This window comes from Amblyomma americanum, chromosome 6, assembly GCF_052857255.1.
Source record: "Amblyomma americanum isolate KBUSLIRL-KWMA chromosome 6, ASM5285725v1, whole genome shotgun sequence".
Lineage (NCBI taxonomy): Eukaryota > Metazoa > Arthropoda > Arachnida > Ixodida > Ixodidae > Amblyomma > Amblyomma americanum.
The window spans coordinates 86,428,587-86,451,183 of NC_135502.1; the positions used below are offsets into that span (position 1 = coordinate 86,428,587).

Genomic DNA, 22,597 nt, shown 5'->3' on the forward strand with positions numbered 1-22,597 from the left:
TTTCCACGCTAGATCTGCTCTCGGGCTACTGGCAGGTGCCTGTTCACCCCGATGATGCAGAAAAGACGGCTTTCGTGACTCCCGACGGCCTTTACCAGTTTAACCGTATGCCCTTCGGTCTCTCGAACGCTCCAGCCACTTTCCAGCGTCTCATGGACCGAATCTTAGGCCATTTGAAGTGGACTATGGCGTTGGTCTACCTGGATGACGTAATTGTCTACGCGGCTACATTTGAAGAACACCAGAGACGCCTCAAACTCGTCCTCAAAGCCCTTACCTCTGCTGGGCTTCGCTTAAAACCAAAAAAATGTTTCTTCGGTTTCGCGGAGGTGACGTACTTGGGTCACGTTGTGAGCCGGCATGGCATCCGTCCCGACCCCGAAAAGCTAAAAGCGCTTACAGCTTACGAAGCTCCCACCACCGCCAAGGAGCTCAAAAGTTTCCTTGGATTTGCTTCGTATTTCCGTCGTTTCATTCCGGACTTTGCCAAGCGCAGCGCTCCATTGACCGCCCTGCTGAAGAAGAATGCACCGTGGAGTTGGACGCAGGCCCAACAGCTCGCGTTTCTTGACGTCAAGCACGCCCTCCTCGAGCCTCCTACATTGGCCCATTACGACGAATCGGCCCCCATCGTCCTCCACACGGATGCCAGCCAAGATGGGCTCGGCGCTGTCCTCCTGCAAGAAGACGAGTCTGGTGACCACAAAGTCCTAGCTTATGCCAGCCGCCAGCTTTCCGACGTTGAGCGCCGCCGCCACTCTTCAGAACTCGAGTGCCTCGCCGTTGTCTGGGCCGTCGAGAAGTTCCGTCCCTACCTGTACGGCCGTCACTTCACCATAGTCACGGACAATAGCGCTCTCACTTGGCTGCAGTCCGCCAAACATTTGAATGCCAAGATTGCACGCTGGTCCCTGCAACTTCAAGAGTACAATTTCACAATAGTGCATCGGCGCGGCTCTGCCCATCAAGATGCCGATTTCCTTTCTCGCCACCCTTGTTCCGTGACGGCTTTGACGGACCTGAGGACTGCACAAACGCAAGATCCCGCCATTGCTGCCATAATCCACTCCCTTGGCACCGCCGCCGGCGCAGGCCTCCGCCAACTACGCCGGGTCTATCGAATGAAGGACGACCTCTTGTGTCATGTGAAGCGGCTCCGTGGTCGACCACCCGTCTGGTTGCCAGTTGTGCCGGCAACACTGCGGTCGCAAATCTTGCGCGGCTTACACGACGCTCCCACGGCTGGTCACCTTGGTCGCGGCAAGACCTACGCACGAGTGTCGGAGCGGTTTTGGTGGCCTAATATGTCCAGAGATGTCAAGGAACACGTGGCGTCCTGCCAGACATGCCAGTACAGAAAACCGTCCACAGGTGTAACCAAGCCACACCCGCAGGTTTTTTCGCCACCAAGTTCACCTTTCGCGCTGGTTGGACTGGATCATTTGGGCCCGTTTCCGAAGACGCGTGCCGGCAACCGGTATGTTCTGGTTGCGATCGACTACTTCTCCAAGTGGGTCGAAGCACTGCCCGTTCCAGACACGTCGTCCGCTCATGCCGTCGCGTTTGTGAAACAGCATCTCGTTCTTCGGCACGGTGTTCCCCGGCGCCTCATCACGGACCGTGGGAGCTGCTTTTTGTCCCATGAATTCGAGCGAGCCCTCCGCTCCTTCGGCATTGCGCATTCCACTACATCCGTCAATCATCCGCAGTGCAATGGCCTCGTGGAGCGTGTTAACCGTACCCTCACGGATATACTCGCATCCTACGTCGCTCCGTCCCACACAAACTGGGATCGTTTTGTTTCTGCTGCAGCTTTTGCAGTCAACACTGCAGCGCAAGAAACAACGCATGTGACGCCGTTCTCAGTCGTCTATGGCAGAACGCCCTCCATCCCTCTCGACGCGCAGTTGGGCCTTCCCCATCCTACTGCGTCACCAACTGAATCTGCTCAACGACTTCATTCCGCCCGCCTCGACCCCCAGCGCAACCTCCTCACGGCTCACGCGCGTGTGCAAGCGGCCAACGCGGCAGCACCACCACATCCCCCCTTCCGGCCCGGTGACTTGGTCCTCGTTCGCCGCACCATCCGTGCGACTGGCCGTGCCGCAAAGCTCTTGCCCCGATACCGCGGCCCTTACCGTGTCGTTGCCCGACTCGGCCCCGTGACATACCGCCTCGAAGACCTGCCAGAGCATCGACCATGCGGTGTGCACCACATTTTGCCAGAGCATGTTTCAAACATGAAGCGATATGTCTACGGCGCCTGCGGTGACTCCGACTTAGCTACCGGGTCCTCATCAGTGCTGTCGTCGCCTGCTGGCTCCATGCCTTCCCCACGCAATGCAGTCCCATAAACGGATCGCCGCTCAATATGCATAAAACTCCCTGAAGTTAGCCTAACCGGTGTGGGACCTTCTTCGGCGACTGCAGACACCTTCGCCCAGCTCACACACTTCGAATTCAACGAAGAGTGTGACCGTTTCCTATCTGCGAGCCCACATTGCATCGCCCCAGGAAACCCTGCATCAAAGCACGGCCTGACTTCTCCGCCCCCCCCCCCCCCCCGGTGGAAAGGTGATACGGGAATAAAAGAAGAGGCGGAGAGCGAGCGGCGCGGCTCTAGCACGAGGGAGATAGAACGAGAAAGCTTGGCCGCCGCCGGTCGTGCTTCGCCGGCTCTCCTCCGTACTGCTGCTATATTTCTCTGGGCGGGCCCGTGGCCACCCCGTGGCATCCCACACCGTAACAATATATATATATATATATATATATATATATATATATATATATATATATATATATATATATATATATATATATATATATATATATATATATATATATATATATATATATATATATATATATATATATATATATATATATAAGTACGTTACTGTTTCCCATATTTAAATATTTTGTCCAAAGAATGTTGGACATGGTACGATGTTGAGCATGGCAAAGGCAAGTTAGCATGAGAAAATCTAAACACGGAACATTCTCCTTGTAGCAGAAACCGGAATCAAATAACTGGGAGTATTTTTTAGTCATGACCTAAATTGAGATGCTCACATAGATTAGTTGGTCGCTCGGTTTATAGAGTTTTAACCGCCAAAATGACTCAGGCTATGAGGGACATTGTAGTGGAGGGCTCTAGGTAATTTCGACATTTTGGGTTCTTTACATGCATTGACATTATACAGTGCACGGCAGCCGAGCACCACAAAAACTGATGTAACGCGGCAGCTCACATAAAATGCATAACTAACGAGGCATTAAAAAAAATATCTTTTCAAACGCCGTTTACTAACTGCTACTGAAGAAACAACACACAGCACTTACACCAAGCTGATCAGGTCATCTCTTGAGTATGCCTCATTATATGATCATGCGCATAATGCCCGTTCCATTTCTCCTCGCACAATGTTACCTCGGAACTCGCGGTTGGTGCTTGGCAATAAATGGATGCTACAAATTACCGCCAAGCATCGTCACCCACACTGAACGATCGATTATTTTCTTAACATCTTTGGTAACATTTTTGAACACGAGAAAGTCTCGTTGTCCTTGATTTCTGTGCGCTTGATGAAAAGCCATTACATATTTCCGGCACCTTTTTGCTTTGGTAATGTTCTGTTGTTTATGATATGTTGAACGATATCAGAGCTTGCTTTAGGTACTAGACTGTTTGGCTTTTTTTTTTTACTCTTCTCGCGTTCAGCTGTTAATTCAACTCTACCTGCTGTGTCTTAGACATTTGTTAGCATGTTCCTGCTTTTTTTTAAAATTATCTTCCCCCTCCCCAATTATTGGCCTGTGTTGGGCATTTAGAGTCAATAAATAAAGAAATAAATAAAAAAATACAGGGCACTTAAGCTTCGCCTTAAGGGTACGACGCGATGGCATATTGGGTTAATTCCCAGATATGTAATAGTAATAATAATTGGTTTTTTTGGGGGGGAAAGGAAATGGCGCAGTATCTGTCTCATATATCGGCGGACACCTGAACCGCGCCGTAAGGGAAGGGATAAAAAAGGGAGTGAAAGAAGAAATGAAGAAAGAGGTGCCGTAGTTGAGGGCTCCGGAATAATTTCCACCACGTGGGGATCTTTAACGTGCAGTGACATCGCACAGCACACGGGCGCCTTAGCGTTTTGCTTCCATAAAAACGCAGCCACCGTGGTCGAGTTCGAACCCGGGAACTCTGGATCAGTAGCCGAGCGCCCTAACCACTGAGCGACCGCGGCGGGCTACCACATATGTAAAATGTCATTCTCTACTTTACATTCTTAGATCCCTGGGAGTCCTCGTACCACTCCTGGCGCAGTGGTGCAGCGGTTCAAGGATGCGCCACTGCCCTGGCAGGTGCTCCCAGTGATGTGCCTTGTGCGACCCACGTTGCTCTTCCCGAGCCATCGATCATCAAAGGTCACGTGCCCCAGACGGCCCATCTGCCTCCTAGGTTGCTCTCTGGGCACCACCTGCCAGAGTCAAGCTCGTGATTTTTCGCTCATAACAACGACTCCGACAACTCCGACAACCGATTGACTTGACAACGGGGCCTTTAACTCCGTCGCGTTAATATCTGACCCGGAACAACGCAAGCCTAAAACTCTGATAATTTCCAGCGCTTGAAGACCACTTAATTCACTCTTTTAAATATGAATAGCACTCTTCTAAATCCAGCCTAACGTCAGCAACCTAATAACCTTGGCAAATACCGCCGCTGAATCCTAGACGTCGGCATTCAGGGCTGCAGGCCTTTCAACAGACGTCGCCCAGTTAAGTACTGATTTGCTAGAAGCTCGAAGGAAGACGAGCTCTGGTTATATTTGGCTCCCAGTTACTCGTTTTATGCTGCACATATCCGCGGCCATTGTTGCTTACAGCGGGAGAAGTTATTAGATTAATGTTTGTCACTCCTACGCGAAAACAGGAGCGGCGAAGTGTAACCTCAAATGTAATATCTACCTCGGCGGAATTTTAAAAAATGGAGTAGCTTCATATTTTAATGCTGAAATAAAAAGTAACACAATGACTTCATCACGGCGAAACAGTTCATAAATCAGGGATGTATTTGCTGTTTGACAGTGGAAATTAATTACTTTTGTCAACGTAATGATGTAATACTCTGTTCAGAAAGTTCTTGTTTTTAAAGTTCTGTAAACGGATAGTTCTTCACTAGGCATATTTTTGAAGTGTTTTGGAGAAAGTTGATTTTAGGACCATATGATTTAAGCATCTGCTTTGTAACACACCGTTATTTAAACATCTGGTTTGTTTGAGAAGAAAAAAAAAGGTAGGCAACTGAAGTTTTGATCGCGATGAATAAAAGGACCGGAAGATAAGATTTGGTAAAGGCGCACCGTACAAGCAAACGGGTCCATCCGAATGGAAACACGGCAGCGTTGCGGCTTACTGGGTTCCTTCGAGCCCATGTAAGTAAGACTTGCACAGTTCTTGGGAAAAAGGAAGAAGACTAACAAATCAAAACGTGAGAAGAGGTTGAAAGCAAAAAAAAAACCTTATACACGATGCGCATTAGAGTGTGTCGCCCCCAGAAAGGTTGTCCATGAATCGCAGTCTATCCTTCGGCTCAACTTCACATCAGCTCCTCCCGCCCGGCGCGGGGAACATTGACGATACACTACCCCTTGACCTACGAGAGGGCGGGCCATTTGCTTCCCACCAAACCATTAGCAGAATGGCCTAGTCGGCTTCGATGGAAGCCGCTGCTCTCTCCGTTCCTGGCGTGGGGCTCCAAACGGCCGGTCATTCTAATGACCCTGTCCCTATATATATACGCATCCTGGGCGGTTTTAGGGTAGTTGAGACGAAGAGGCGAAAGGAGGGAAGCATCGGAGTGAAACAACATCTTGGCGTCCGCACTGAGCCTACACGTTGACGTAGCCCAACTGATAACCCTCGACGCTGAGGGCACTTAAAGTGAGGGAAAGATGAAGTGGGAGAGAAAGTAGGAGCAGGAGGTGGGCGGGAAGTGATGCCCAATCGCGTAAAAGGAATGAATCACCCTTGTAATTTAACTCGGCAATGAGTCTCCGCGAGGGGGCAGGTGCGTGTGCCCGAGTGGGCGTGTGCCCTATGAGCCCATCGGCTCCAACTCCTTGTTTCCTTTGACTGCGTTTACGGTACAGTCGTATATTAGAAAAAAATCAGCGGCATGGGTGTTTGTGCGTTCGTGGGAAGCCTCCTTCTCAGCGCCCATAGCGGATAGGAAAAGATCAGGGCAATGTGCGGGCGCCCTTTAGGCCTGAAAAGGACGCCCTCCAGAGCACTCTCCGGTGTGTGCACCTCTGGGGGGGTAAAAATGCATCCCACACCTACAAAAACTACATACCGACCACCTACATCCCTTCACCATGCAGTAGTTCTCCACTCACCTCGCACCCTCTAGAGGGCCCCATGTCCGCCCACAAGAAGCCCTAAAAGGTTGGCGAAATTTAATGCGAAGAGGCTGTGGAAAGGTGATCAATAAAAAAGCGAAATGTTCAACTTTTACTAGTAACGAAGAGTTGTCGCTTTTTGCCGTACAATTACCAGTGCACTTTTTTTTTCCTTTGGAAGGGAGCCATGCTGGTTACGCTATTTAGGCACTCGTCAATTACGTCATCTCGAATTGTGCATGCTCTATGCTATAGCTAGCTGTCCACCCCAATGTACATCTAATGATAGGCAAATGAGTCTTAAACCTTTAAAATATAAAATGTGGATACAAGAGATGGCCTTAATACCTGCACATTCTTTTCCGTCATAATCACCTGCTGTGTATATGAAACCAGTTGTGCATACACAACGGTGTAATTTTTAGGATAGTAATGAATAGAAAACAAATAAGCCCTTCTAAAATAACGTACTCTTGGTTCTAAGTCGTGCTCGCAATTGTTCGCGGGGAAAATCTACGATCTAAAGAAGTTACTTTAAAAATGGCGTTACAACTAACGGCATGAACCTGTGTCCCTGCATCGGCCCACAACATTTAGTATTGTGCACACCAGAATGCACCCTCACGATGCAGGACTGCTAACTTTAACGTTCGCGGTATGTGCCTTTGTTCCCCGCAAGCATCTAGCGTTAACGCCCTGCATTGCACATGTGTTACACCCCCACCACGCTACGTCGCCGATACTCCGTCGCATGCGTTCATGCGGTTCACAGCGCCAGCAGCAGGAGCAGCCGTCCACTAGAGCAAATGAGCTCGCTATCGCCGATAATGGGCGCGCAGCCAGCGAACGGGCTGCACGACAGGACGGAGGAAACTCGCCTGCTAATCGCAGTGACTCATTTCTCTCATAACGCCCCAGGGATTTTGCCTTCCCCACCCGAACGCTTGCACGCGCAAACGCACGTACGCACGCACGCACGCACGCGGACTGCATGGCCTCTTTGAGCACCACGAAAGCACTCCAACATAAATATCGATTGTTGGGCGTAAAGTCCATCGGCTCTTTCAAACTGCGAGTGCCTGAGACAAGCTCTCGGGAGATAAGGCAAGTGTCACGAAAGCGAGGAGTGTTTTGGATGTACGGGAGAGAAGCGTGGGAGAGAATAAGAACACATGGGCGAGGAGCAACTGCTTGGGGCCGGTTCATCTGCCCAGTTGGTCACGTGGTGCCTTCTTTCCTGCGTGAGCAGCTGCCGAACTGATGCTGTCAGGGAAGTTATAGCCTCGCTTCCTCCTGCCATTTCTAGCGCACCCTCACAACTGGCTTTAAGGGCGCTTCAGGGCCATGCCAACAGAGCGTGTGGCTCTTCTTCCCCGTTTTGCGCCCGCCAGAATAATACGCAATCAAGAGAAATTAAAACATGCACATTCCTCCCCGCCATTAACAACCTCTTTCTCTCTTGCGCAACGAAAAGCAAATCGATGATAAGCGCGAAGTCTGTCTTCATATGCCTTTTTTTTTCACGATCAAGCGCAGCCCTAGTGTCATCTGAGCGTATGGTGAAGGTTATTAATTTTCTCCAGCAATACTGACTGCGAATGCGGTATTCGACTTTTTCTTTTGTTTTCTTACCTTGGGATTTAAAAATAAGCGCTGAAAGCAATTTCATTCATGTAGAAGCTAGGGAAGATAGTTTGTTATTTTTAAAAATTACGCCTTATTCTCTCCAAGCAAAATTGAGCGTGATTTCGATGTTCCCTGCTAAACTCGGTGTGGAACCGGATTTAATAAACATTACTTCCTGGCATTCTGAAAAATGTCAGCCAATATTATTTTAAAGTGGAGTAGCCAACTATCAAGTTCTAAGCACAGTGCTAAGCACAGAGGTTGACTGCAATGGGGCCGTATATCTTTCTAGTCTGCAGTTAGTTTTCAATCCAGCATACTTGATTCAGTTGCTCGAAGTGGAGGCTGGATAGAGACATCATTACTAGAAATATAAGGAAGAACGTTTAGAAGACCGTATACGGAATGGAGCAGAATAAATAACGCTGATATGAGCAGCTGGACTACCTGGGTTAACCTGCGGTGCATGTTACTCCCAGTAATTATTTTACTCGCTGAGTTTCAGTGAGATAATGCGAGAGGTGGTGTTCAGGCTCCAATAATATTCACGACTCTGCGATAGCTTTCCTTGAGACTGGTAGATTCTCTCAAGTGTTGGATGACCATAAGCGGCTCTACGAAAACAAATTACCTTTCGATACTGCTAGAGTAATCATTCAATATTGTTAGGAGCCTGCACTTCAGTTGCCGCTAAAGCTCTACCACCGCATCTCTTGCCTTTACGAGAAAACATTTTCAACTGAGGCATAGAAATTCCATCCGAATACATCGGCTGTGATGAATAAGACATTTCAACCAATTGACGGTAACCGAAATTTGCGATATTAAGGCGCCCCTTGACTTGCTCAAGAGGCCTAAACCGCTAACCTCGACACCGACCGGGAGCGGATTCGGATTCCTCCGTTGGAAAACAAATTTTCTGACATGCGGGGCATTAGTGGCAAACACGGACGTTGGCAGATGTGCACAGTGGCTCATGGTTGTGCCGTCAGGTTCGTGTGGTATTAAGCGACGAACATGCACTTTGAAGTCTGGTGGTAATGTAGTAGGAGGCAAGACTGCAGAGCACTGCAGGCGACGAGCAGAAGCTGACGGTAGCGGCATCTTCGGTTGGGTTTTCTTGGTTCTTCTACGTAAACATCAGCTGTCTAAATCGATTATGAAAAAAAATTATTCGAACAAAACAACACGAGCAAAAAATAATTTTTCTAGGCTTTCATCGATTTCGTTGTTTATCGGTCACGCTTTCTTATGCAAAGAACTACAGTTGATCGATGAAATAACTACAATCCTGCATAATTCGGCTGCGTTTCATTACCAGCGAAACTTCGAAACTTCGATTGGTGATAGGCACACAAGTCCAGTTTGCAGGATATTTCATTTTTGATTTCTTAATTCTGGGCGACGTTCTTGAAGCCACTAAGTTCAACTATTTTCTCAGCGCATGTTCTTGAAGACGCAAATTCTTGCCTACGAATGCGCACTGATTCGGGTTTCGGTAGTTCGTTCTTTTCTATACATTCCTTCGTTGATGCAGAACTTATGAAGCGCACCACTAGCCACAGTAGTCCACCTGGATGTACTGCACGTTCTTAAATGGCGCGGTCGTGTCTTAAACATAGAAAACTGCTATGCACTCCTGTCGCGAAGTTCGTTCTCGTTTTTTTTTTCTCTACCACACCGGAAACCTTCAAAGCAAGCGGTATCCACAAGACCATAGTGTAGCGTTGAAGGAACGCGAAAAAATTTTGCAAGCAATGATTCTGCGCAAGCTTTGCTTCATTCATTATTCATCCTTCGGCGCACGTAGCACCTCGAAAAGTAATAAACATCTACAGTAAATTACATGACGCGATCATCCCCGCAATGCATTTATTTTCTGCTCCCGCCTAGAGCCGTTCCTAACCTCCTAACCAAAGCAAGGAGGCAAGGAGTGCGCCTAACTAATGCAAAATCTTTGTTATACCTTCAGCTGTCTAAGCCAAATCTGAAAAAAAAACACAGATTTTAAGAACACTTGAAAAAAAGCATGCTCGCCAGCATTGGAGAGTTTCAAACCTAATAACCGACGGCGCGCAGTACAAAATACAAGATACAGGTAACTATTCTTTTTTGTAGTGTTACCATGAACTCGGCACACGCGCTGTTAGTTCCCTTGGCTGCCATTACATGGCAAATGGCTTTGAACATTAAAAAATAAAGCGTTGACATAATCCGTGACGTAAGAAAGAGAATACCCGATAGTGGCCTTAGAACAACGTGGTGTGCAGCTAGGCTTAGCTGCACAGTGCGGGAGTTGTCCCGAATTCGTGGTAATGCTATGTGCTGTATTTGCTCACTCCAAACCCACGTCTTTAAAAAATCAGCAAAAGAGCAAAGACTACGCATGCATGCTGAACTTTCTTCACCCTGTCGAATAACTAAAGAGGCGCTTGCGGTTTGGCATAATAAACGGGTGTGCATAGCAATGCTACCATTTGTTTCACATAACAATTTAGTATAGTTTTCTGTTAATTTTTCCAATCAATGTTGAAAGTCAGATTAGTAGTATGCTATTACCTTATTGCAGAAATTTCTCGGAACGGTTTCAGGATTCTCTCAGCAGTACTACCCTTTCAGCTATTCTTAGAGTCCTATGTGTTTTCCGGAAAGGCTGCGGAAGCTGCACTGTTTAAGGTTTTTCTTTCAATAGAGCTACTGCCACTATTCACACAGCAATGCACAGAATAAATACGCGTGTTTTACTGCTTAATGATTACGCATAAATATGTTAAAGTACGTCTAAAAGAGAGAAAGAAGGATAAGAAATGGCGGACAGGTTAACGAGGAGAATGAGCCGGTTTGCTACACTGGCCTAAGGGAAAGAGATGGGAGATAAATTGAAAAGCAGAAAAGGTAGTCGATTATAGAAGGGAAGAAAAGAGTTCGCGCACGGCAAAGTGATAGCCAATTGGGCTGGCAGGACGTCTTCAAGAAATCTAACCATGCCTAAGACGCCTTCAGAGCCGACAATCGCTGCGGTCACCCGCCGAGAACATTCATCTCTGACAGCGCGCGACAATCGAGACGCTCAGGTGCAGAACACAGTCATTTTCTTTCAGCTTTAAATACTTTAGAAACACCTTTTAAAATGTCATTCGACTGAGGTGGCGGAGCTTCGAATGGAGAGGTCGAGAAAACTATCGAGGCTATACACAATCTGTATTTATGACTACGCAAAAAATTTACAAAAAGTCCAAACCTATCCGGCGAAGGCACATAAACATCTTGATATGCCAAAACGAACTTTGTGCACTCGGCACACTTTGCTGGCTGGTTATAAATATCTACAGGAACATAGCCAGAAAACACTAAATATGTTTTTACAAAACTTTCACGTTTTGGCATTTCGGAGGAACTACCTCAAACGAAGCTAGGGCTTCGTAGGCGTCCTCCCTCTGCCGACTGATTTTGGGAGGCAGGAGTTGTGTCATTCTTTAAATCCCGAACACACTTCCTCTTCGGTAATGTCTTGAGCACTGAATTCCGGCTCTATCAACGGCGCTGTGATGCCGACGGCTTTGCTCAACAAAACAGTTGTCCGCAATAGGTCCGCCTAGACGTCACAGTGATACATCAACTTCTAACACTTTACCGAAAGGCGAGTGGCCAATAAAGGCATAACAGATAGCTGACGTAGTCCAATGTGACTAGCGTAATTTACAAATCTTGAGGAGTTATCAAATAAGGGAATGTATACTCATTAGCATCCACCCAAGCGCTGCGGTATGCCTAAAAAAAGGGTAGAAATACTTCTCACAAACTTCGTAGATGTCGAAAGAAAACTGTAGTTAATGGCTTGAAACATTCCCAGTACCAAGGAGAATTTTTGAACCGGTAGGTTTTATCTCAAAACTGCGCAGCTTTTTTTTCAGCCGTATGGCGGCACTTGGGTTGACACTAAAGACTAATTACTTGCTTGTTTTGAAGCTGCGCTAAAGCGTTGTTTCGGTTCGTGGTATTATGACGAACCCAATACCAAAGACTCGAAACAGCCGCACTTTGTAGTGTTACGTAGTAAGGTTAGTCAGTTTTCCTAAACGCGCGAATGCCGTACAGGAAAATTATTCGCAATACATTCACAAGCACAGAGCCACTTGAATGGCATTCTGAATCTTTTTCTGTAGCATAGGCAAGGTCAGAGCGCACGAGTTATAAGTTACCGCAACTTCGTCGGTGCAGAGGCTACTTGTAACACAAATAAGCGTTCATAGTAAACTGCTCAATGGAAAACAAAAGTTTTTTTTTTCTTTCCTTAATTGACGCCACTAATTTATCAAGTCCTCAACAGAGCCTCTTCGGGGAGAGGCTTATTATATTACTATCTCTCCTCAAGTAGGGTTGAAGATACTCTTAACCGGGTGGCGAATACCCCAAAATTAAGAGTGCAACAAATTAAATTACGTTCGAGTCATTAGTCAGCTGCGCCATTCACACTTTATTTTAATCTATGGTTTCAATTTTTAATCGACGCTACTCGGAAAGAAGAAGCCGATGTTGTGGCATGAAATACGATCGATTTCTAACAGAATGGACAGTTTTAACAAGCAGGCGGATAATAATGCCGCAATAAGCATGCACAACAACAATTATTCTAAAAATGCCGTAAAACGAGTTGAAGTAAACCTCTTTAGAAGTATTATGCATATTAAAACATTTTTAAGCACGCTTACTTCATTCATTACCATGCCCGTACCACCCGTTTTCATTTCAAGAAAGGGCAAGTAAAGAACGGCTCACATTATTACGGAATTAAATAGCTAATTATTGATATAACAATGGTGGTGTGTGATGTTGCCCGAGATGGTTTTTTTTAAAATAAAAAGCGAAATCTGGAGTTCAGGAAAAAGCAAACTGGACCACACGACGCAACGAAACTAGGTGCCATTAAGCCTTTATTTTTCTATCGACTCTTTTTTCGCCTGTTGCCCTCTCCACCATCTGAGATGCTGTTTTCTCATCACGCTACTTTCCTTATGTTGTTCGTTCACACAACAGAAACTTAAAAGGCCTCCGGGCACAAGCAGGCATCTGCGACACCTGTGATGTCGTGTGCAACGCTTCCTTCCGAAGGTTAGTCATGCAAGAGAGCAAAAAAAAAAAAAATGTAATCTTGTGGTGCTGCTTTCTACCGCGGCTGTTCTTTCCATCGTTTTCATCTGCTCTTAGGCTGTCAGGACGGAAGTATTGGCTCTCGTGCAAATAAAACAAAAAGGGGGAATGCTCAGCTCATAGGACTGAGAATTTGCTTGAAACATTTTCTTTTCGAAATAGAAAACATCGCTTCTTTTTTTTCTACGTGGCAGACTCGGGCAGGAACAGGAAACTGTCGTGTTGACACGAGCGGCATGCAAGAATCAGAATGAATTATCAGAAGGGTTCTTCGCAAACCTAACTAGTGCCCGCAGTTTTGATATTAACATCGAGCTTTTTGCACAAAGCCTAGCATGCATATGTTGGTATGCATACGCTCCGCGTCTAAGTATGTGTGGGAGTTTGAGCGGTGTTTCAGTGCTGGATGGTAAATGCTATACCTACTTTTTTTCCCCTGACAAATGATCTGCTACTGTTTATTCAGTTCCGATCTCTGCGAAACACATGACCAGACACTTCCAACTTATTGCGATGAAATGCTACAAAGCAGTCCATTTGACTCCCACAGATTTTTTGCGTGCCGCATACAAAACCGAATCGATTTGGGGTATTTGGAAGTCAAATTTTTTGCACTTTCCAGCGAAAACGCGACAGTGACGTAGTGCCGTTCTGTTTGCCCATGCTTATGTTTTTCCTATAAAGCCTGGCGCCGGTCGATGAACAACAGCCTTGTGGGTGACTCCAGTACAATCACTCACGAAACTCTTTCGAAATTATATCGCACATGGTTCATCGGAGCCAACCAGAAACCATATACTGATGCTTAGCCAGAAGTCGAACCCTCGACGTCTTTATTTAAATGCTGCGGCACCTGACGTCCGCCGCCAGCGCCACCTCACAGGAGCTAGACCTTTGGGGCGAAGCTATGTCCAGATGTCAAAGTGCATATTAAACGCTCGGATATTTAGGTAATAACACCCTACAGGAAATCAGCCTACTCTTGTTGTGGCATGGCCGATTCCCTTTCTACTTAAAAAAAATTGGCATATCTCCTTCTTCAATTTGCTCATGCGGTGTTTTGTGCGAAGGTGTTAGTCATTACTTCCGGAATTGCTCCCTTACTGCTCCTTTAGTTTCCTGTTTAAAGCCTCTCTGCTCATCTGACATTACACTGTCTACTTACCCCTCTCTTTTGAATAACCCTGCTGCTTGTGCTGTCCTCATTAAAATGGTTCATCTCATCAGCAGCACAATTCCTACTTATTCCCGATGAGTACCTTCGTCAGTCTCATTTCTCCTGCATAAGGTCTGTACAGAGAAGGGCTCTGTGTTCCTTTGCTGGACAACGATGTATCTCTCTGTGGTATGTCACTGTGTTTGAACCAACTGTGCCTGTGATTTTATCTGTGCTGACATTTTCTGTGACTTAATCTGTGCTTCTGACTTCCTGTGGTGTTTGGACCAACTGTGCCTGTGACTTTATCTGTGTTTACTTTACCTGTCACTTTATCTGTGCTTCTGTCTGTCTGTGGTGTTTGAACCATCTGTGCCTGTGACTGCATCTGTGCTGACATTCTGTGTGACGTTATCTGTGCTTCAGTCTGTTCTGCGCCTTTGGGGTTTTATGTTTTTTTTATTTTTCCTGCTTTTCTCTTTAAATTAAGTTTTTTTTTTATTGGCTTTAAGTCCGGTAAAGCATTGCTAGTCCGGGTTCCCTCTCTCTTTCATTTATGTTTTTTTTCTGAGAGGACCAATAAAAGCGTAAAAGGACGCGTTGATATTTATTTTATAGTTTACTTATACCTCAGAGACAGTGGCTTAAATGTTTCTTGAAGAAGATCCTAATGCCATAATAATATAGCAAAACGAAAGAGACAGCCCGGATATGCTAAATGTATCCGGTTCTCACAAACTATTCGAGGGTGCTTTCAAGCCCGTCAAAGAGATTACCGCTTCTCAAGGTGGCCCTTTGGACCATGACGCTTTGCCGTTGGCCCGATTCATTATCAAAGTACTCAATTCCCGTTTTGAGGATCACACGCCGCAGAGATTGAAAGATATGCGGAGAAAACAGGATAACGTATTTCCCAAAGTCGTTCTTTTTCTTACTTACTTCTCCAGAAAAATATATAGAGCCATAACGGCAAGTACTGCAATGTTTAGAGATATCCTCGCCCTATTACTCTGACGCAAAAAGAATGAACCGTCGCCGTAGTGAAAGATCCAGATAAAAGCTCCGCCAAAAATAAGGCAATAGATTAGAGAGGACTACAGAATTAACGTTTTTGAGGATGTTTGTTTTTCTTCCAAAAGAAAAAATATTGATTAGGGCTGTCAGAGTGAAGTGCAAGAAAACTCGTTTTTCGTGAAATATAAGTACTCAGGTGCCCTAAAAATCAGCATAAAAACGAAACACTTGATAGATTCTTCCAAAATGAAAAAGCGGTGTTTATTGGCGGAAAGCAAACGTATCCCAGGGAGAGGAATACTATTTTAACACACAAGCATTAGCTACCTACGACACTGCAAACAAAGCACGAGCAAGAGAACTTGACTTTCTCGGTGCCCGTATATTTGATATGTATTTATGACAAAAAAAAGAATTCTTATCGCCGAATTTCAAAATAGAAATTTGCGCACTTGCTCTTAAGCGGCCGCCCCGCCGCGGTGGCTCAGTGGTTAGGGCGCTCGACTACTGATCCGGAGTTCCCGGGTTCGAACCCGACCGCGGCGGCTGCGTTTTTATGGAGGAAAAACGCTAAGGCGCCCGTGTGCTGTGCGATGTCAGTGCACGTTAAAGATCCCCAGGTGGTCGAAATTATTCCGGAGCCCTCCACTACGGCGCCCCTTTCTTCTATTCTTCTTTCACTCCCTCCTTTATCCCTTCCCTTACGGCGCGGTTCAGGTGTCCAACGATATATATGAGACAGATACTGCGCCATTTCCTTTCCCCAAAAACCAATTAATTAATATGAGATAGTACAGATAGTACTGGTTTTGTGTTCGCCCTGCTGATACATATGGATCGCAACCAACTAGCCCGACAGATGGTGTTATTCAAGTGCTATTTCTATTCATGAATACGAAAAACAGATACAACCGAATTATTGCCTACCATTCCCTAGTGGTATTCCCTACTGTCCTGGCATCCCGTTCCATAAATATGAGATGTTGGAGTGAATAGGAGCACAGCAAAATTTAATCACATTTAAAACTTCAAATATGGCATTTTGCCACATGTGATGGGATGAAATGAGACAAAACCAAGGGGGGGGGGGGGGGGGGACTAAATGTGACACCCTTCCAAAGTTACCATATATCTTATCGTTTCAAATTAAGCGCAAGAAGTTGGCTCCATGGAAACGTAGCAAATCTTAGCGAGCTTACTCGAACCGCAGACACCGCACTAAGACCAAAGCCGGTGCTGTTTTGCTCCACGGCACATGACAGTCTATGCTGTTCTACCGATGGTCTCGGCATACAGCCCAGCTACGTGATGTTTTTCAACTCCCCACTGTGATCGTTTTTATGGAGGAAAAACGCTAAGGCGCCCGTGTGCTGTGCGATGTCCGTGCACGTTAAAGATCCCCAGGTGGTCGAAATTATTCCGGAGCCCTCCACTACGGCACCTAATTCTTCCTTCTTCTTTCACTCCCCACTCCCTCTCTTATCCCTTCCCCTACGGCGCGGTTCAGGTGTCCAACGATATATGAGACAGATACTGCGCCATTTCCTTTCCCCAAAAAACCAATTATTATTATTATTATTGTTATTATTATTATTATTATTATTATTATTATTATTATTATTATTATTATTATTATTATTATTATTATTGTTATTATTATTATTATTATTATTATTATTATTATTATTATTGTTATTATTATTATTATTATTATTATTATTATTATTATTATTATTATTATTATTATTATTATTATTATTATTATTATTATTATTATTATTATTATTATTATTATTATTATTATTATTATTATTATTATTATTATTATTATTATTATTATTGTGATCTGAACTTTTTTTCTGCTTTAATGTGACAGTTGCTATTTCGCTCAGCCGTGTTGAACGGAGATGCGATTTGGTTTAATTCGTAGCGCATGAAGAGGAGGTTTTTAATTTGATTGTAGGTGAGACAAAACGTTGCTTGCTTTGTTGTCACAATGTATATTTCAACTCTTCATACCCACCGGACAGAGTCCGATGCTGACACTGCAACACTTTTTATACAGTTTCTGGTTTTAATGTTTTCTCATTTTCTTTACGGTTCAATGGGGGCGCCGTTGGGAACACCAAACCGCTTGATAATAATAATAATAATAATAATAATAATAATAATAATAATAATAATAATAATAATAATAATAATAATAATAATAATAATAATAATAATAATAATAATAATTGGTTTTTGGTGGAAAGGAAATGGCGCAGTATCTGTCTCATATATCGTTGGACACCTGAACCGCGCCGTATGGTAAGGGATAAAGGAGGGAGTGAAAGAAGAGAGGAACAAATAGGTCCGTAGTGGAGGGCTCCGGAATAATTTCGACCACCTGGGGATCTTTAACGTGCACTGACATCGCACAGCACACGGGCGTCTTAGCGTTTTTCCTCCATAAAAACGCAGCCGCCGCGGTCGGGTTCGAACCCGGGAACTCCAGATCAGTAGTCGAGCGCCCTAACCACTGAGCCACCGCGGTGGGGCGCTTGATGGGGCTCCAAAACACTGTCTGCGTCTATTCAGAGCTTGTTTCATGTTTTGTGTGCCCTAATCGGCCTTCATGGTTCTTCTTTTGTGCGTTCCGCTCATCCGAGAAGGCATGCGAGAAGGCATCAATAGAGCTTCAGAGCAAGCAGTAAAGCGATTACACATACTTTACTTCCTCTAAAATCACAACTTTGCATCCTGCTCCACATGCAGCCTGCTGATAAAATATTCGCATTTTAATTACCCGAGGCGTAAAAATTCTTAAACTTTAAACAACACAAGACCAATAAAAGACCGTAATAACTAAACATATTAGTTATTCTGGTACTCTAGGATGACTGCGCTGGCGTGCAGAATTTCGCCCCTTTGTGCACGCTCTCGCTTACCAGAGCCCACTGCAATTTTTCTCTCCGCTTAAGAGCGGCCAAACTAGTAAACCTTGAGCTCAGTCGCAGTCAACATATCTGGGGTCATAGGACGTAAATGTCTACGTAATATGACAGCTCGTTTCAAATTTACGGAGCGCCAAGTAACAAGTTGTCGCGTTTTACCTTATGACGTGTTTTACCCGAGTCTCCTTGCCAGAGCAAAATATTTCTCCATTCAAACGCCTGCAACTTTCTAACTTTTCTAACCTTCATACGCCTCCAGCAATACATCTCCCATGCTGAGAAATTGTGGAGAAGCGCATTTTTCAACCGGAAATAGCTTATAAGCTCAATTTTTTTCATACATTGTTAGATTTCACTATGAAAATCAATATAAGAGCAGATCTCACCTCTGAAATCTTGCATTTCCTCGCTACTAACGTTTTTGCTATCGTGAAAAGCGTTCTCCGTCGGTTTTCTATATCGGTCTTAACTGTCCAATGCGACTGATGGACAAACTATGAAAGATATTGCTAGGCATCACAGGAATGCGCGATAACCTTTCAATATTTTTATGACAGTATATTAGCGTATTTCTCAGTCACCTCACAGATAAAATTAAAGTCGTGCAGTTCTTGACTTCCGTGTCTTGCAACTTTCGTAACGTTTCGTAAACAAGAAGCGCTACCCCTTTCGTACGAAAACAAGAGGACATTTGGGAACACATCACAGAAAGCCATAAAGCAATCTGAGAACAAATAAACGGCAGAGCGCAATGCAGCGTCTCCCAAAACGCACCGTAGGGCTGCTCCTTGTTGGCCGGCCGCTGCTGTATCCGACACTGCACCACCACTGCACACATCCAGACGCGCACCGCACAGGTGACGACCGTCCGTGGCAGCGTCCGCCCCCGGCCCGGCTCCTCGCCGACGCTCGGTCGCCTCATGTCGCGACCGCCGTGACCAAGAACGAAATGGCACTCAACATCTGCGAGTGACCCACATTCGGCTGAGGAACAGCGAAGAGTCACTCAGGTGTGTCTTTACGGCACGAAGACGCGAAGAATACAAGATCGAGTACGCACACACAGAACACTTGGAGGATGACGACCGCCACGACTTCACTAAGCCATTTGGCCCCCCTTAAAAGCTATAAGATTCGACAGCACCAGGGAGAATCTTTCAGTCAGTGCTCCGACAGTACACCGCGTGAGTAACAGGGGAGACAAGAAATACGGCAATTGGGCACAAGGGTGATTCTCTGATGCGACGAGGCGACGCTCTCAAAAATTGCGCGCGACCACCGGCTTCGAAAAGGGCGCGCGCGATGGGCCGGCCGTGGACGACGGAGGAGGACGCGTGACGAGAGCGCGCGCCTCCTTCAGAAGAGAAGCGTCAAAACCGCACGAAGGCAACCGTCCGTCTAGTACTCGGCTGGGAAAAAAAAACACCGGCGGCGGCGTCGAAAGCAGGCAACGAGCAGCGATGAGGTGTCCTATCCGCCGCGCCGGCTCTCGCTTCTCTGGCGGGGATCGATGCAGTGCGCTGCCGAATATCGGACTGGAGCGCGCGCTTTTCCCCAGGCGCCCCCGCAAGGCGACCTCTGGGCCAGGATTTTGGCGCCACCGGGAAAGGTGCGCGCGCTTTCGTCGGAAGGAACAGCACCTGGGAAGGCACTGTGCGTGCTTTTTTTTCGCCTCTTTATCTTAGCGGTCACTTCTACCAGCTCGGGGACAGTTTTCTCTCTCTTGCCACGCACAGCTTGCGTCCCAAGATACCTTTTGAGAGTTAGCACCGAAAATGGTGCGCACGCGTTTCAACAGCAGTTTTGCGCTATACCGATTCTTTTTTGCGTGTTTGTGTCTATGAGATAGAGAGAGAGAGCGGGTGAAAGATAAAAATAAAATAAAATTTTCTGTTAAAAAAGAGAAGCTGCAGTAAGTGCTTTACTTCTCTCAGTGGACACCTCAACCGCTTCATGAAGTCTGGGATATAGTAGGGGATAGAAAAGTGAGGCAGAGGCGTCCTAGTGGGGGGCTACGGGATAATTTTTTTTACTGCCTATGGTTCCAAGTGTACTGGTATAGTGCAGCCAACGGGCCTCTTGGATTGAGTGAGTGAGTGAGTGAGTGAGTGAGTGAGTGAGTGAGTGAGTGAGTGAGTGAGTGAGTGAGTGAGTGAGTGAGTGAGTGAGTGAGTGAGTGAGTGAGTGAGTGAGTGGGCCAGTGGGTGAGTGAAAGGAGCGGGTGAGTGGAGTGACTGGGTGTGCGATGTCAGTGAGTGGAGTGAGCGAGCGAGATAGTGAGTGGAGTGAGCGAGCGAGATAGTGAGTGAGTGCGTCTAGAAGGTTAGTGAGTGCAGTGGATGAGCGGAGTGACTGGAGTGAGAGAGTGGAGTGGGTGACTGGAGTGGGTGAGTGGGTCAGTGAGCGAGTGGGTGAGTGGAGTAAGCGAGCAAGTTAGCAAGTGAGCAGCAAGTGAGTGCGTCAGTGAACGCAGTGGGTGACTGGAGTGAGTGAGTGAGTGAGTGAGTGAGTGAGTGAGTGAGTGAGTGAGTGAGTGAGTGAGTGAGTGAGTGAGTGAGTGAGTGAGTGAGTGGGCCAGTGGGTGAGTGGGTAAGCGGAGTGAGTCAGTAAGTGCGTCAGTGAGGGGAGTGAGTAAGCGAGTGAGTGAGTGGGTGTGCGAGTGAGTGAGGGAGGGCATGAGTGGAGTGGGCGAGAGAGTTAGTGAGCGAGTGAGTAAGTGGGTCAGTGAGTGGAGTGAGTAAGCGAGTGAGTGAGTGAGTGAGTGAGTGAGTGAGTGAGTGAGTGAGTGAGTGAGTGAGTGAGTGAGTGAGTGAGTGAGTGAGTGAGTGAGTGAGTGAGTGAGTGAGGTTCCTTATATCGTCTTAGGGACAACAGCTTCCCGACGTCATGAATACTTGCGAGTCTGCATTTGCCGGTAGTCCTTGGCAGTACTGTAAACCCCTTAAATTGAGCTCATTGGGTGGACGATACCCCAAAAGCACGAAAAGCTTCTTACACCAAAGATAGCAGAGCACCGAAATGCTGGTAGATCTCGTGAAGGTGAGGAAGAAGTTTTCAGAAACTCTCGCCAGCATTGTTTTCACGAGAACCACTGCAAAATGGAGTCCTTTAAAGAGTTCTCTATGTCTTTGACACTTACCTCCGTACCTGCAGATTTCATAAGTTCGATGCATTAGCCACACCGCGATCAACGTTCCATTTCCAATGTCTTCTTGAGCGTTCTTCTCGAATGTGCATTTTTTTAGAGAGCGTCGCGTTCCTGATTTTCGATTTTTCGAAAATAAGCTCTGCGTAGAGGCAAAGGGAGCCAACGCTGCTCAACCCGAGAGGCAACAGTTCACTGCCTAATGACACGACGGTGTGCGTCAAGGAACTCCAACAGCTGCCGCAAAGTGCAAAGAAGGAACTCGGCTGCCAGAGAAGAACAAAGGGAAAATGATATGCGCGGTGCTTGACATCCACGGTTCTGCAGACGAAACCTGTAATTTGAAACACGGCGCATGCCAAAGCGTGCGGAAGTTGGGAGCTAAGGTCACAGACAATGTTAGCTGGTCAATTAAAACCAAAATGAAAATGGAAATTTTTGGTCAAAGGAACACAAGGACTCGCTTGAGTGCTGTACGTTCTCGTGTCCACTGGGAAACTGGACGGGATAAAAATTAATAATGCCATCTAGCTTTTAGAGATTAGATTCTTAATCATGCTACATGAGCAGCATATAATCAAGAAGGAGGAGAAAAAATAAAGAATAATGACTCTCACAGCCTACAAGAATTTTTCTTAGCAACATATTGTTCCAAGCTTCTCGAATCAAAAACAGAAGTATTGCTGAAATGGATGTCATAGCTTTTTATTTGGTAGTTAAAGCCCGCAAAAAAAAAGAGAAACACACGCGCTGATTGGGGGTTTTTTGGAAACCCTTATTTTGCAATTTTTCAGCAGAGTTTTATCTTGGAAACTACCGACCTCTTCTGTTCGACCTTAGATTAGCAGTTCTTCCTTTTGAAATTTACTACACAGCTAGCTTCCCGTAGCTGCACCATTCATCTTTAGCAGTGGCGATTTGAAGGTGCATAACACGAAAGCAAGTCCTTCTATCATCCCTACAAGTCTCAAAGTATTGTTTTTAATGCCCGGAACTATGCCGTACTGCGAAAAAAAAACAATGAAAGAGCGATTTGACGTGGTTAGCCCAAATTCAAAATAGGTGAGCTACACTACTGCTGTAACTTCGGTTTTGGTTCGAAGCTTGGTTTTTAAGGTCAATTAGCTTCAGAGAAAACATTGGCGAAATCGGTGAGTAGGGGCAT

General features: G+C 46.0%; 1 protein-coding gene across 1 annotated transcript in view; it reads right to left on the bottom strand.

The window, feature by feature from the left end:
• The window catches only part of LOC144093809 (protein turtle homolog A-like), a 208,636-nt gene extending 188,850 nt beyond the window's left edge, over nucleotides 1-19,786 (bottom strand). Inside the window, exon 1 of the mRNA XM_077627515.1 lies at nucleotides 19,062-19,786. Coding sequence (XP_077483641.1) covers nucleotides 19,062-19,209 — 148 coding nt within the window. The 5' untranslated portion in view covers nucleotides 19,210-19,786. The remainder of the gene's footprint in view (nucleotides 1-19,061) is intronic.
• Nucleotides 19,787-22,597: the final 2,811 nt, after the last annotated feature.